General features: G+C 49.8%; 1 protein-coding gene across 4 annotated transcripts in view; it reads left to right on the forward strand.

Moving 5' to 3' along the window:
* Window positions 1-12084, forward strand: part of NIPAL3 (NIPA like domain containing 3) — a 46756-nt gene extending 34672 nt beyond the window's left edge. For 3 of the 4 annotated variants that reach the window (XM_079138356.1, XM_079138358.1, XM_079138359.1), the window contains 3 exons: window positions 472-535; window positions 2450-2544; window positions 6730-9066. In XM_079138356.1, coding sequence (XP_078994482.1) covers window positions 472-535; window positions 2450-2544; window positions 6730-6929 — 359 coding nt within the window. In that variant the 3' untranslated portion in view covers window positions 6930-9066. Of the gene's footprint in view, window positions 1-471; window positions 536-2449; window positions 2545-6729; window positions 9067-11361 lie in introns of those variants that run through there. The other variant, XM_079138357.1, reaches the window with a different exon arrangement.
* The last annotated feature ends 1774 nt before the right edge of the window (window positions 12085-13858 follow it).

A 13858-nucleotide genomic window follows, 5' to 3' on the forward strand; every position in this document is an offset into this window, starting at 1 on the left:
CATCCCGCAGGAGGGGAGCCCTAGGCTTGGCACCCACTGAATGCCTTTCGAAATGCAGACACAAAGCCTGTCTATCCATCCCAACAAGATGGGGGAGGGCGAAGGCATATGGGTGGGTGTGAGAACAGGAAATAAGGTGAGGGGCATCGTCCCAGTGCCATTTTCCTGGTCTTGATCACGCCCTGGGGTTACAGAAGACATGGCTGGGAAAGTCCACGTAGGTACATGGAACTCTGCTATTGTATGAGTCTCACATCTCAAAATAAAATGTGAATAAAGAAAGGTGGAGCCGAGAGGGGCTTGTGGCTGGGGGCAGGGAGACCTGCCGTTCCCCTAGTGGCTTTTAGTCATTCCTCAGCATGTCTCCAGACCTGGTCATGTTTTCGATTGCTCTGGTTTCCTGCAGGGAATCGCCTAGCCAGTCCTAGGCGGATTGGTGGGTGGTGACGTTTTTATTCTTGGCTGTCGCAGGCGCTGTGTTCTACCTGGACTTCATCGGGGAGGACGTGCTGCACATCTGCATGTTTGCACTGGGGTGAGTCTAGGGCGCGGGCGCAGGCGCAAGGGTGGAGTGGACTGCAGGTGGGATCGCCCTCCCTTCTGGCTTCTGGATCTCTCAGGGCCAGGGGAGCTGTGGGTTTGGAGCTTCCCTCTTACTCCCCAAAGGGCCTCATCTCCTTCTCCTAATCTCTATTTCGGGCTTTAATCACTTTGCCATGTGACGCATGAAAAGCTCTCATCCTCACCCCAGATCTAGGAAACACCTATTGGAGCTCCATGAGAGGCCATGAGTTGTTAGTTTTGCAGAAACTAACAACTGATAATATACCTTGTTGGCAGCGTTGGAAATAACGAGGTGTCGCAAGAAATGAAACACGTGCTCGGGAGCCAGGGTGGTGGGGGGAAACCTCGGCTTCTGGCAGAAGGGGGCGCTACCTGAGCCTGGCTAGCAAGCGCGCCTGTGCGTGCGGTCCGCCCGCTTCTATCTTGAACCCAGTGCAGCCCCGCCCTTCACGCTGATTGGAGGGGTTCAGGGTTACCATCTACGCGATTGGCTAATTTTAGAATTAGGGCGGGCAAAAGGGAAGGGCTACAATTGGATCCAGTTAAGGCTGAATACTGGAATTTGAAAATGAACCACCAGACTTTCTGTTTCTCACAGGAAGAGGCGCGGGAAACCAGTGGTACTTGAAGGTGGGGGTCCAATTTGGCAATAAACATTTTAAATGAGCATAATTTTTAATGTAGCATTCAATTTGTAATACCTTGGAAGAACATATGAGGGGGACACAAAGACACGTGGATGATTCTATTTAATTGTTATAAGCTAACAATTAGAGGTAACCTAATCGCCTTGACCAGGCGATAAATTGGATAAATTGGTTGTGCTATATCGGTAAAGTGCTGTGCTGCCGTTTGAAAACTTGAGGCTATAGGTGCTGACAAGAACCACAAGTGGGGTGCATTACAGGCAAACAGGTACATTTTAAAGTGGGCTCTGCCACGTCTAGATTTTTACCCAAAAGAAATGAGCTCATATATTGGTAATATGTCACCGACATGAGTACCTAGAGTAGTTTTATCAATAATAAACTCCAATAAGAAACAGCCTAATGTCTTTCAACAGGAGAGTGAAAAAAAAGTATAGAATATTCAGACAATGAATTCTACAGAACTAAGACTAATGAACTACTAACACATGCGATAAAGTAGATGAATCTTAAAAACAATATGTAGGGTATGAAGAGTAGAGGTTGTGAGATTTAACTAAGGAGAATTTGAGAGCAGGCAAATGGAATCCGTGGGGAGAGAAGTCAGACACCAGCTGCCTCATTGGCCTGCATGGGGAGGGGCCTCCGAAAGCTTCCAAGGCAGGGCGGAAATGGCTCTGCCTGGGCCTGGGAGGTGAGGACACAAGCAAAAGCCACCCAGGTGTCTCTTTAGGGTTTGTGTATTTTATTGCATGTAAATTACACATCTGTTTTTAGAAACTATACTTGTTTACATAAGCTATCAGGAAAAGATGCCTAAAATACTGGGAAAGAATACACAACTACCCGGGAGGAGGAGGGGGCACAGGGAGCACCCTTTTCAGTTTTTACAGATTTTTACTTAGGGAGTGATGGAATCCAGGCCATTAAAGTTTGTTTGTTTGTTTGTTTGTTTAGGGGGGTTATTTTTAAAGGCAAAGTTCTGGGACTATTGGCTGAGCAGAAGTGAAAGAATCAGGAGAGTCTAATTTATTCTGATTACAGATCAGTTTGTGCGGGGCCTAAGGGCTGCTCTGGGCTGTTATTATTCAACTAGTGTCTGTCTCCTGCTGATCTCCAGCTGGGCAGCTCTCTGGACCCTTCTGCAGTGAGGCCTTTCCCTCATCACCCGTGATCACAAGGGTCCCTCCCAGTCCCTGCTCCCAGCCTTACTTCTCTTCCTCTCTGATCTCCCTCAGGTGCCTCATTGCATTCTTGGGCGTCTTCTTAATCACCCGTAACAGGAAGAAGGCCATTCCATTTGAGCCCTATATTTCCATGGATGCCATGCCAGGTAACATTAAAACCTCATGTGTCCCGCTGGCCCTCTGTATAGAATGACCGCCATTTCCTGTTGGAAAAGAGACGTGCAGCTCTGGGCTGGGTACAGGAACTGCGTGCTGTGCCTTTATGGTGTGACTGTTCTCCCCTTTTTCTTTTTTTTAATCTCATTGTGCAGAAGAGGAGTCAACAGCTAAGGCACCTCGGCTGGGTTTGAGAGTACATCTTGCCAGTTCCCCTGTCTATTTCAGGATCTTTTAGAGAAAATCCTGGTGCACACTGAATGTAATTATGATCTGCAGCGCCAGGCTACAGGCCTGCAAGTGGAAAAATCCATTCATCTTGTTAGAATGGAATGATCAGAGAGGGGAAGGAAAATAGGATGAATGAAATTCAAATCCTATAACCCCACTCCCTGGATTCCACAAGGGAGTGAATTGTTCTAATTTTCCAGGGAGCTGAGAAGCACAAGGTCAGATGCCTTGAAACCCTGACAGTAATGTAAACATGTGAATCTGCCAAACACGGTGCAGTAGGGAGTGGCGGGGCCTGCGGAGAACTAGAGTACCGTGCAGCCTAATGGGATTCAGGCTGGGGAAGTCGAGGCTTTGGACCAGCCAACTCCAGCTAGGGCTGCTGTCCTGGATTCTGTGGGTTGCCAGTGACCACGAACTTAAACACGTAAGATGGAGCTCTCTCCAAAACACAATTAGCCGTTCTTCGTTAGCAAAATGCAGACGTACTGATGGCACCAGGAGCTACTTAACCCAGAGCAGCTTTAGGGTAGTGACTCTGTGACACAGGCGTGTCCTCAGGGCTGACCAAGGTGCTCCCATACCACACATCCCCAGTGAAAGCAGTTGATGGTCCTTTCGTATTACTTCCTCATCTCGTGCTGTCAAGCCAGTGTCTGTCATTCCCGCTGTGACCAGCCTGCCGAGGGTGGCAACTCTATGTCGATCTTCCCATCTCACCCAGCTCGTTCAAATTAGGTGTAAAACCAAATGGAATGAGCTCCGTGTTGGGGACCTGAGTCAAGTGCATGGGCTTTGGTGCATGGACCTCTCAAACGTCTAATCTGGCTGCTCAGACGCCTTTTTTGCTTACTTCCTTGTTTCTCGGCTGTGTTCCGGATAGATGAGGGCGCTGGATAGCTGAATTCCAGATAGGTGAGGTGTCAACTCCGTGTGTGCGTGCATGTGTATGTGTCCGTGCGTTCGTGCTGTGAACTACGTGTGTGTATGTTCCTATACGAGTATTTGTATGTACATATATACAGACATTTTGTGGGAAAGCAGAAGGTAACCTCGGGTAATCTTTAGATACCAACACTCTGTGGCCTGTTTGCAGGTGTGCTTCTTGAACTTTCTCTTTGTACCTTGTGACCAGGGGGAGGTCAGATGTCAAGGAAGGGAGGCCCTGCCTTATCAGAGTGACTGTCAGGACACCCCTGATTAAAGGTGTGTCTGTCCTGTGAAGAGCGTGGGATTGGGGTTCAGATGACCTGGATTCAAATCCCACCTCTGCCACCTGCTCATCCTCACTTGTAAACTGGGTTCCTTCTTCCGGGGTAGTGGTGTCATATATGGAAAGGCCTCTTGCACAGTGTCTGGGACATGGTAGATGCCTGCTTTGATTTGGTTTCACTTCCCTTTTGTTTAAAAAAAAAAAAAAAACTTTGCAAGTTTTCAAACACTTGTGGGACCTGGTAGCGCCCGCACAGAGAAACTTCCAGAGCCTGCCTTCCAGCCGCTTGGTTTCCCTGGTCAGCAGGAGGACCAGGCCTTTTGTCTGCCTGGATTGGTATCATCACAGCAGACCAGCAGCTGCTGCTCAAGAGGTCCTCAAAGTTTAAAAATTTGCTACGTGTCAGTTGAGATTGGCTTTACGTATCGAGCACTTGGAGCCTCCTTAAATAGGAGAAGAGTAAAGCAGCCCCCGCCCCGGGGACCGCTGGCCCTCTGCTGGCTCTGGTGTTTCCTGCTGAGCAGAAACCATGTCATAGATCAACAATGGCAGATAAGCTCATCATCGCTGTGACCAAAATACCCGACATGAATGATTTGGAGGAGGAAAATCTTTTGGCCTCACAGGTTCCAGTTGGTCCATGATGGGTCAACTCCAAGACAGGACATTATGGCAGAAGTGCCTCTTGCTGCTCAGCTCCTGCAGCAGGAAGCAGAGAGAGAGAGGAAGGGGCTGGGAGAAGATCAGCCCTTACAGAGCCCACCCCAGGGACCTGCTTCCTCTGACTACCTCCCAGCAGTCCATTCAGCCATCAGGGACATCAGAGGTCGAACCCTCATGATCCAGGCCTACCTAAAAGTGCCCCCCTCCTTGGGGAACATGCTTTCAATGCATGAGCTTTGGGAAACATTCTAGATCCAAACCACAGCACAAGTCCACTCTGGCCATCATTGGCCATCGTGGGTCACCACACAAACAGGGCCACTCTGTCGTTATGTCTGAACACAGACAAAACATGAACATTGTCCACACCGTAAAGAAAGACCAGCACCCCACCCTGCACCCTGCCAGCTAGTATGAGACCTCCTGTTTGCTTGCCAGTCACATCGCTAGCCTCAGACGAGGCTCCCCTCCTAGGGAAGACCTACTAAGAGCCCTGTAAGAAACAGTCCTGCTTCCTGACAGCATTGATCCAAAGCAGCCTCGCTTCCTCAACCCCTCTCCACACCCACCCGAACCCCAGAATGAGGCCTTTCTGACCCCGTTGCACTCACACCCTGGCTCCCCAGAGCGACATCTCACTGCAGTGTCCATAAACCCGAATGTGCTGTGCCGTAGGTGTGTTCCTGGTGGCCTTTGCCTGAGGAGCATTGTCAAAATCGAAAGCTAAATGATGGGGCTGGGGATACAGCTCAGTTGGTAGAGGGCTTGCCTTGCAAGCACAAGGCCTTGGGTTCAAACCCCCAGCACCACCAAAAAAAAAAAAAAAAAGCTAAACGATGCTTTGTAAGCCACCTGTCTTCCCTGAGGAACAGTCACCCAACCCCAAATCCAAACCACAGCCTCTTCAGCTGTGCCCTGCAAGTGACCGTCCGCTGAGTCGTGTGCCGCGTGGAGGCAAGGGGCCTTCCACAGACCGGGCCTTCCCAGGTCCGTGCAGGCTGGAGAACAGGGCCCTGCTGTGCCTCATTAGCTGCGTGATCTCAGGCACTTTGCTCCCTCTCTCCGAATCTGTTTTCTTATCCAGCAAATGAGGAGGGTAGCCATCTCTGTTACAGAATCGTTCGGGGATTCGGTGCAGGCACACGGAGAGCATGCAGCCTTCCAGCTAAGAGTGCTGGCTTCAGAGTGAGGCCCCCTGGACTTGACCCCAGGCGGACAGCAGCTGTTCTCAGGCAAGTTAGCCTCTAACTGCCCCAGCAGCGGCAGTGCGGGTTCCGCTGTTCAGAACAGTGTCCGCCACCATCTGAACACAGGCTTCAGACACTGTCCCCATTGCCACTACTGACACTATTACTACTTAGGGGCACATTCAGCTGTCAGATGCAGCCATCCTGTCTTCAGGAAGACACTTTGCATTCATTTTTTTCCGACTTACCCTGGGGCCAGGAGAATCTGAAAGTCTTTATTCCTGGCAAGAAAAGAGGTACCCTCAGAAGTAACCACGTCCCTGCTGACTGGAGGAGTCACAGGGTCAGGCTAAAGGAGTTCATTAAGATTGCTGCCTTCAAATGTAAGTAGAAACCCGGCATCTGGTGCCCACAGATCATAAGCACAGTCACACCCTACCCTGCACTTGGGCAGGGATGTCAGTGTTGAGGGTCGGCACCCTGGCGTCCGGCCCACCCGGTGGTGAGGCGAGAGTTACTGTCATCTCTCCACAGTATGATGAGGTGCTCTGGCTTCCGGGTTAGTCAGCTGTCAGGCATTGGCATCTACCACATCCAAAGCACGGTGCCCTTTCCACCCCACCCTGGATCCAAACTCATCCCATCTCATTCCGGCCCGCCGGAGGTTCCTCCGGACAGTGGCTGGTCTGTGTGCACATTTCCTGAAGATTTATCTCTGTTGCTCAGCAACGTGTGTTTCCCAGTGTTCTCTTCAGCCTGAAGCATTCAGGAAATCGGCATGCTCATGACTGGCTCCAGCTGCCCGCTAGGTTGGCGGGCGGAGGAAGCCCGCCTCTCGGGCCTCCTTTCTGCATAACGACTGGGGGTGGATTTCCTTTCAGGTATGCAAAACGTGCATGACAAGGGGATGACAGTCCAGCCTGACCTCAAAGCTTCTTTTTCCTATGGGGCCCTGGAAAACAACGACAGCATTTCCGAGATCTACGCTCCGGCCACTCTGCCAGTCATGCAGGAGGAACACGGCTCGGGAAGTGGCCCCGGGGTCCCCTACCGAGTGCTGGAGCACACCAAGAAGGAATGAGGCCTGGGGTGCCCCCCGCCTTCCCTAGCTGCCCAGGCTGACGTGGCTCCCCTTCTGCTACAACTTGCCTTTCAAGTCTTTTTTTCTTCCTCTTTCCTTTTCTTTTAACCGAGAACTTTATGGAAGGGGACCTTGGAAGCCTTTGTGACCTTGGTCTTGAATTTTCAGGTGGGGAGGTTGGGGAGAGGGAGGACAGTGTCCAGGTGGGCTGCGTGGAACTCAGCCCAGCCTGGTTTACCTTCTTGCCTTCGGAGGGCACTGAGCCTCCCCAGGCAATGACCAAAGTTTGCCCGGCTCTTCTCTTCGGGGCTCAAGCCAGGCCGAGATTGTGCCCTTCCTTCTAGATCCGGCGCAGCCCGGAGACCTCGGAAGCGCGCCTTCCTCCGCCTGGCCCGCCTGCTGGCCGGCCGCTCTCACTCACGATTCCTATTCTTGACAATATCCTTGCGCCCCTTCGCGTGGCGTAGCAGGACGTGCGCTCACCGGCGCCTTGGCGGTGTCCCTCTGCCTCTGGTCGTCTGGATCTGCTCCAAAAACTGCTTTGATGTTGGTCCTGTGAGGACTGCGTGATTGTTTTCCCCCAGAGGAAGTGAGAAGTTGGAGAAGAAGGGAGAATAGGAGGAATAGGAGCCAGGGGGTGGGCGTTAGGAGAAAAGGGACGCTAGGACAGCCGACTTCCTTTTCCCCCAACACCCCTGGGAAGCCTGGAGGTGCTCATCTCAGTCAGCCTCCCAGCTGCCCCTCCATGCTCCCCTTTAGAGACCCGGCCACCCTTGTGCTGGTCATTTTCCTGGAGTCGGTGCAGACTGCTCGGTCCCCAGCCCCAGCACTGTGTGAGGGAGAAGCAGCAGTACTCACAGACAGGTGGTGCGCCTTCTGGCTGCAGACCTGACTATCTTAATGGAAGAAAAGGTTTGCAAACTTTAATGAGCCTAAGGGTCCCCCTGGAGTTTATTTAAAATACAGATTCCTACATCCAAACCGGGGAGACAGTTTAGGTAGGCCTGGGGTGGGGCCAAGCGGCTGCGTTGGCACCTGGTATCATAGGCCATTCTGAAGCTAGTAACCCGAGATCACCCCTAGAAAGCCTGCAGTGGAAAGAGGCAGCTGTTAGGACCCCGGGCCCCAGTTAGAAAGTTAGAACTACTCTCCATTTCCTCTCTGGGCTGCTTTGGGCAGGTGGAGAAGCCCCATAGGATCTGTAGCTTTTCTCCACCATTAAGTACCACTTAGATCAGCTCCTGCCTCCCCAGGCACCTTAACTAGGAGGCAGGTAACAGTGTTAACAGGCCAGTGTTGACAGGTCACTTATCTTCATAGATTGTGCTTAATACTGACTTAGTTCCTGACTTCACAATTTGTTGTCCCAATAACTACTTCTGTATTGTGTCTTAACCACTTCTGTATTGTCTTAAATGCCTACCAAGGCAACAAAGAACTTTCTGTCCCCTTAGGATGAGTATGGACTCCGTTCAACAATATTTATGAGGCATTTACTACACATTAAGCATTTAGAGGGTGGAGCTACAAACAGAACATAGTTCCATCCTCCAGCCAGCAGGGGGAGACACGGGGATGCAGGAGACTCCGGCAGGGCTGTGATAGGTGTCAAGTGCAAGAGGGACTGCAGACCTTTTTTTGCAGGGCTGGGGATGAACCCAGGGCCTTGCACATACTAGGCAATTACTCTACCACGGAGCTACACTCCTGGCCCTAGGAGTAGACCACAGAAAGCAACAGGCCAGGCCCTGATCCCAAAGGGTACTCAGAATTGGAGGAGAGTCGGGCCCCAGTAACAGATGGTGGTGAATATAGCTAAGATTTGAGCAGAGCCTGGGGTGATCTCACACACCCTGCCCCGGAAGAAGGACCAGCATTTGCAAAGAACTGCAGGGATTGCCAAAGGAGAGACCGGGAAGGAGTGGGAGAGGAACCGCGGAAGATCAGCAGTGCAGGCCGAGCTGCTTCAGTACTTGGCAGAGAAGTGTAAAGAGTCCCTGAGAGGGCATGGGAGCCATGGATGGTTCCTGAGGAAGAGAGTGGCAGGGTGAGGCCTTATTCAGTGTGAAGGAAGAAACAAGCTAAAGAGGCACCTTTCAAGGTCAAGCTCTGGCCCTGCGGGGACACACAAAGGGGAAATAAGGTCAGGGAGGGCAGAGTGGCAGAGAGGGTAGCGGGAGCCGTTTGGTGCGTCCAGCCAGGTGATGAGCTTTGGCCTTCAGTGTGCCCCCAGCCCCTCCACCCCCGCTTTGGCTAATGAGCCATTTGGCCTTGAGCCAGCCAGCTCTTGAGATGAGCGGACACATGGCATCCTAACCTCAGGGCTGCTGTGTGTCGTTCCTGGGTGACAATGACCATGCCACCCAGGGCCCGGGCAGCTCCCTGTCCTCAGGTCTGGGCCACCGAAGGCTATGGTGGTTTCGTGAGTGAGCCTGAGGTGCGTCTCAGGCAGCTGGCAAGAGCTACCGAAGCAGAGCCAACATCTCCAGCGTCCTGACTCTGCCCTGGGCTGGCCTCCCAGGCGCTGTCCCTAGGTGAAGTGGAGTGTCCACTAATGGCCATGCAGCACTGGCTGGTAGGACTGGGAGGGGAACTTGCACTCTGCACTCCCAGCTGAGTCCTTGCTTCGCTCACGGCTCTTTTCCCGCCCCATCCCCCAAGCAGCTTTGAACACCGTCTCCCTCCCGGCAGCCAGGCCTGACCAAATGTGGGTCTGAACTGCAGCGATCTCTGGTCTTCCTCTGCCCCCGGCCTAAGCCTGAGGTTCTGGTTCCCTGGTGAGACATTAGTTCTGACAAATTCAGAGGCTACCTTTGAAGAGGGTTTCGCAGCATAGAATTGAATGCTGGCGAGGAAGGGAGGGCCGGGTCTCCATGGCATTTCTGGTGGAAACCAGCCAGCTTGAGGGTGCTGTGCGGACACGGGGCCTCCATCAGGGTGGTGCTGGGGTGCGCGTTCCTAAATCTGACCCAACGCTGGCTGGTAGGCAAAAAAGAGTCGCTTGTGTATCTCTCCGAGAAGCTGTGTAAATGAAGTCACTTTAAAATGTCTTCTATGTGGATGCTTATATTTTGTTAACTTTGTGACTAATATGGCATGTCTTATTTTTCAAAAAAAAAAAAAATGTGTACTAGGTGCAAATAACATGAAGTGATATTTAATTAAAAAAAAATCCACCCAGTATCTGTTGAATTTGCGTCTTGTTTGGCTAATATTTTCTAGATTCGTCTAGAACAGCACTGTCTTAATAGCACTTTCTATGGTGACGGACGTGTTCGGGGTCAGTGCTGCCCGGTGTGGTGGCCATTGTCCACTTGCCACCGTGGAGCACTTTAAATGTGGCTAGAGTGACTGAGGAACTGAATTGCTCATTTCCTTTCATTTCAATTTCAATTTAAAAATGCACACATAGCTAGCGGCTGCTGTTCTAGCAGTACAGACCTAGGGACGCCTGTGATCGCAAGTGAAGCTGAATTGAGCACCTTTTTTTCATCCAATGGTTAAAGCATACATTCTGACTATACCATTCATCAGCTGTGTGATATAGGACGAGTTACTTAACATCTCTGTGCCAAAAATGTGAAACAGGAATATTAGTTAACTACCTAAGGGTTATTATGAAGATCAGATGAATTAATAGATGGAAAGTCTTGGAACCAAGACCAGCATCCCATCAGGACATTGTGTTGTATTGAAGTAATAGTTTTCTGCTGGTTTTAATCAGCTTTTTTGCTGCTGTGACTGAAAGACCTCACCAAAACAACTTTAGAAGAAGAAAAGTTTATTTGGCGCTCAGTTTCTGAGGTCTCAGTCTGTAGATGGCCAACTCCCCTGCTCTGGGCCTGAGGTGAGGCAGAACATTCTGGCCGAAAGGTGTGGAGGAGGAGCAACTCGTGACCCGGCAAGCAGGACGCAGAGGGAGCTCTGTACACCCCCAGGGACCCCCCTCACCTAGACACCTCCTACCTGCCTGCAGTTACCACCCAGTTAATACCATTCAAGTGGATTAATGCGTTTCTAGGTTAAGGCTTGCATAACCCAGTCATTTCACCTCTAAATGTCCTTGCTTTGTCTCACGTGAGCTTTGAGGGGACACCTCATATTTAACCTTTAATTAAATTTTTTCATTTTAAAATATTTAATGAACACTTGTGATAGTTCTTAATTAAGCAATTCTATGCACACGTCTCTTCATGCTGAGGTTCCAACCCACGAAGGCAGATGTGGTATAGTACATACCACACACTTACATAAATGTGTACACACTCACACATTTACAAAGCACCGTATACCATGATACATGAAGACCTTAAGTACACCTTATATCTCCTTTATGACACATTTATGAAGCATTTACTGTATACTACATGACACATAAAGACCTCATGTTTATCTCAAGTCTTTATAGTTTAATCTTATCCCCATTTTACAGATGAAGAAACTGAGGCTTGGGTCACATTGCTGGTGAGCAGCAGAACCAGGATTCCAGCCCAGGACTGCCTGGCTGTGGACCCTGAGCTCCTCCTTGGCTGGGCTGCCTTTCCCAGTGTTGGAGCGGGGTTTCAGTGGGCATGAGGCCTACCGTGTGTTAGGACTGCAGCTTTGGCTGTAAAGGGAAAGAAAACAGTTTCAAGGGAGTCTGGGCACTTGCAGAACAGAAGGCCATCAACTGAGTCTCTAAGGACCACGTGTCACTGGTCCCACCCTCTAACCCTATCCAGACAAAGGAAGGGTTCAGCCACCCCAGGGCTGGGGCCACTTTAGAGTCCACAGGAATCCGAGCATCTCAGACTTTGTTGAACGAAACCACACGACTTGAAGGTCATTCAGTAGCTGTAAGTTTTGGTTTCCTGAAGCCGTAAACATTTTTAAGAAATTGGCAATAAGTTACTCTCTGTAGCTAAACTTGTTCTCTTTCATACTTTTCTAATTAGTTTTGCTTCAAGATAAATTCAGCTTTCTTGACAAGAGGGAAACAAAGTCCAAGCCTGGGTCAGGGACAGATTGTTTGGCACATCAGCAGCGGCGTTCTGTCATGGCCTCATTAAACCACAAAGCGCCCAGCAGAACATCAGGTTATAAATACAAAACAAATGCAAGCCAAGAGGTGGACCGCTCGCCAGCGTGACACCACGGGTGCTGGTGCGACAACACGAAGGTCGGGGACACGAGATCAGCGAGGACATGCTTCGCCCTTCCCCATTTCACGCTGAAACGGGAATCTCAGCTTTGCACTCGGGAAGTCTTTACACGCTCGACTCCCAGGACTGCTTTTTAATTAAAAAACAAGTCACAAAGCCCCTTCCTTAACCCCAGAACAGCAGAAACCCAACTGTGCACTTCTCCCAGGCTAGGAGGCCAGAGAGCCGCATAGACTGCTGTGGTTTCCAAATATCTAGTCTTCAGTTTTTCAAGCCATAAACACCTCTTTTCCTATGAACGAGACTAGACATCGTTGCACGTGGTTATTTGTGTACCACTTTTTTTTTTCTGAAAAATTGTCCACTTTCTTTACCCACTACTCAATGCCTCCTACAGGTTTCAAAGTGATTTTTGCCATGGATGAACCCTTTTTTGTGATCTGAACTACAAGTATTTCTCCCCAGTCTGTTTTTTTGCCTTTTGATTTACTTATGTTATTATTATTATTTTACTGCTATGAAAAAGTCTGGGTTTTGTGTGTATTTATATAAAATTCAACTGCTTCCATATACCTAATTGTATATGTAAATATTTTTATATAGACAATGTCTTTTCTCATATGGCTTCTGGATTTCAAACCAGTTTGAAAGGTCTTTCCCACTCCAAGATTATAAAAGAATTCTCTCGTATCTTCTACCCTTTTCGCATTTGTGCTTTACATTTACACCCGAGAGTGGCTTGGAGTTTATTCTGGGTACAGGGCGACGGGTGAAGCCAAGTTGATTTAGTGCAGATGGCGACCAGCCTCACCCAGTTCCCAGTACTGGGTGCCTAGACTCGTCCAGCTGTGCCCTAATGAATTGAATGTCACTAATATAATACTAAGTTTCTATACTTTGGGAACTTGTGCCCTGTTCTGTTGTACTGGTCGTTCACCAGTAACATGCTGTTGAAATTATTGAGGCTTTCAGGTATGTTTTACTATCTCGTAGGGCAAGTCTGAGTTCATTGTTCTTGTTTAAACTTCTTATGTCATCAAATAAGGACACTGAAAAGGACCGATTCCTAAAAGTTCAGGCATCCATTTTGATTGAAATAAATCACAGAAATTCAAGAAAGAAGATAGACTTCACAGTGTGGGCATGTCCAAATCACTGCTGCCATTTTAAAATCCAAAGGCTTGGGACTTGAGAAAAGGCTCAGAGCTCCCTGGGATGCTTGTGAACTGAACAGCAAGAGATAGATGTTCATGTCACTTCCAGCCAAGTCAGCTAACACCAGTGGTTCCAGTTACCCAGTGACCCACTTGGATAAGTAAGTTCATCTAATTTGTATTTCAGTGGAACCCATATGTCCCAGGCCTCACCAGGTCGTGGGGCCACATCCCCAAACCACCTAATTTTTTATTTTATCCCTTAGTTGCTGAGGCCAGCCTCGAACTTGGGATCCTCCTGCCTCAGCCTCCTGAGTTGCTGGGGTCATAGGCATGTGCCACATCACCTGGCTTTATTACAAGCTTCTAAAAGCAGAAATTAGTCACCTTCAATGTGACATTGTCTCCCCATCTCCTGGGGCATGTGGTCTGGTTTAAGTTGGGATTTTAGTGCCAGGGATGGAACCCAGGGCCTCGTGCCTGCCAAGCACATGGCTCTACCACTGAGCTACACCCCAGCCCCTGGATTTTTTAAGTTCTCAGGGAATGTTTCCAGTGGGCTGTGCTCTCCGCACCTTGTCTTGGCTTTCCTCTTTCTTGTCTTGCTGTGACCTCTGCTCTTGAGGCCAGCACC

This window comes from Sciurus vulgaris, assembly GCF_902686455.1.
Source record: "Sciurus vulgaris genome assembly, chromosome: 1".
Classification (NCBI taxonomy): Eukaryota; Metazoa; Chordata; class Mammalia; order Rodentia; family Sciuridae; genus Sciurus; species Sciurus vulgaris.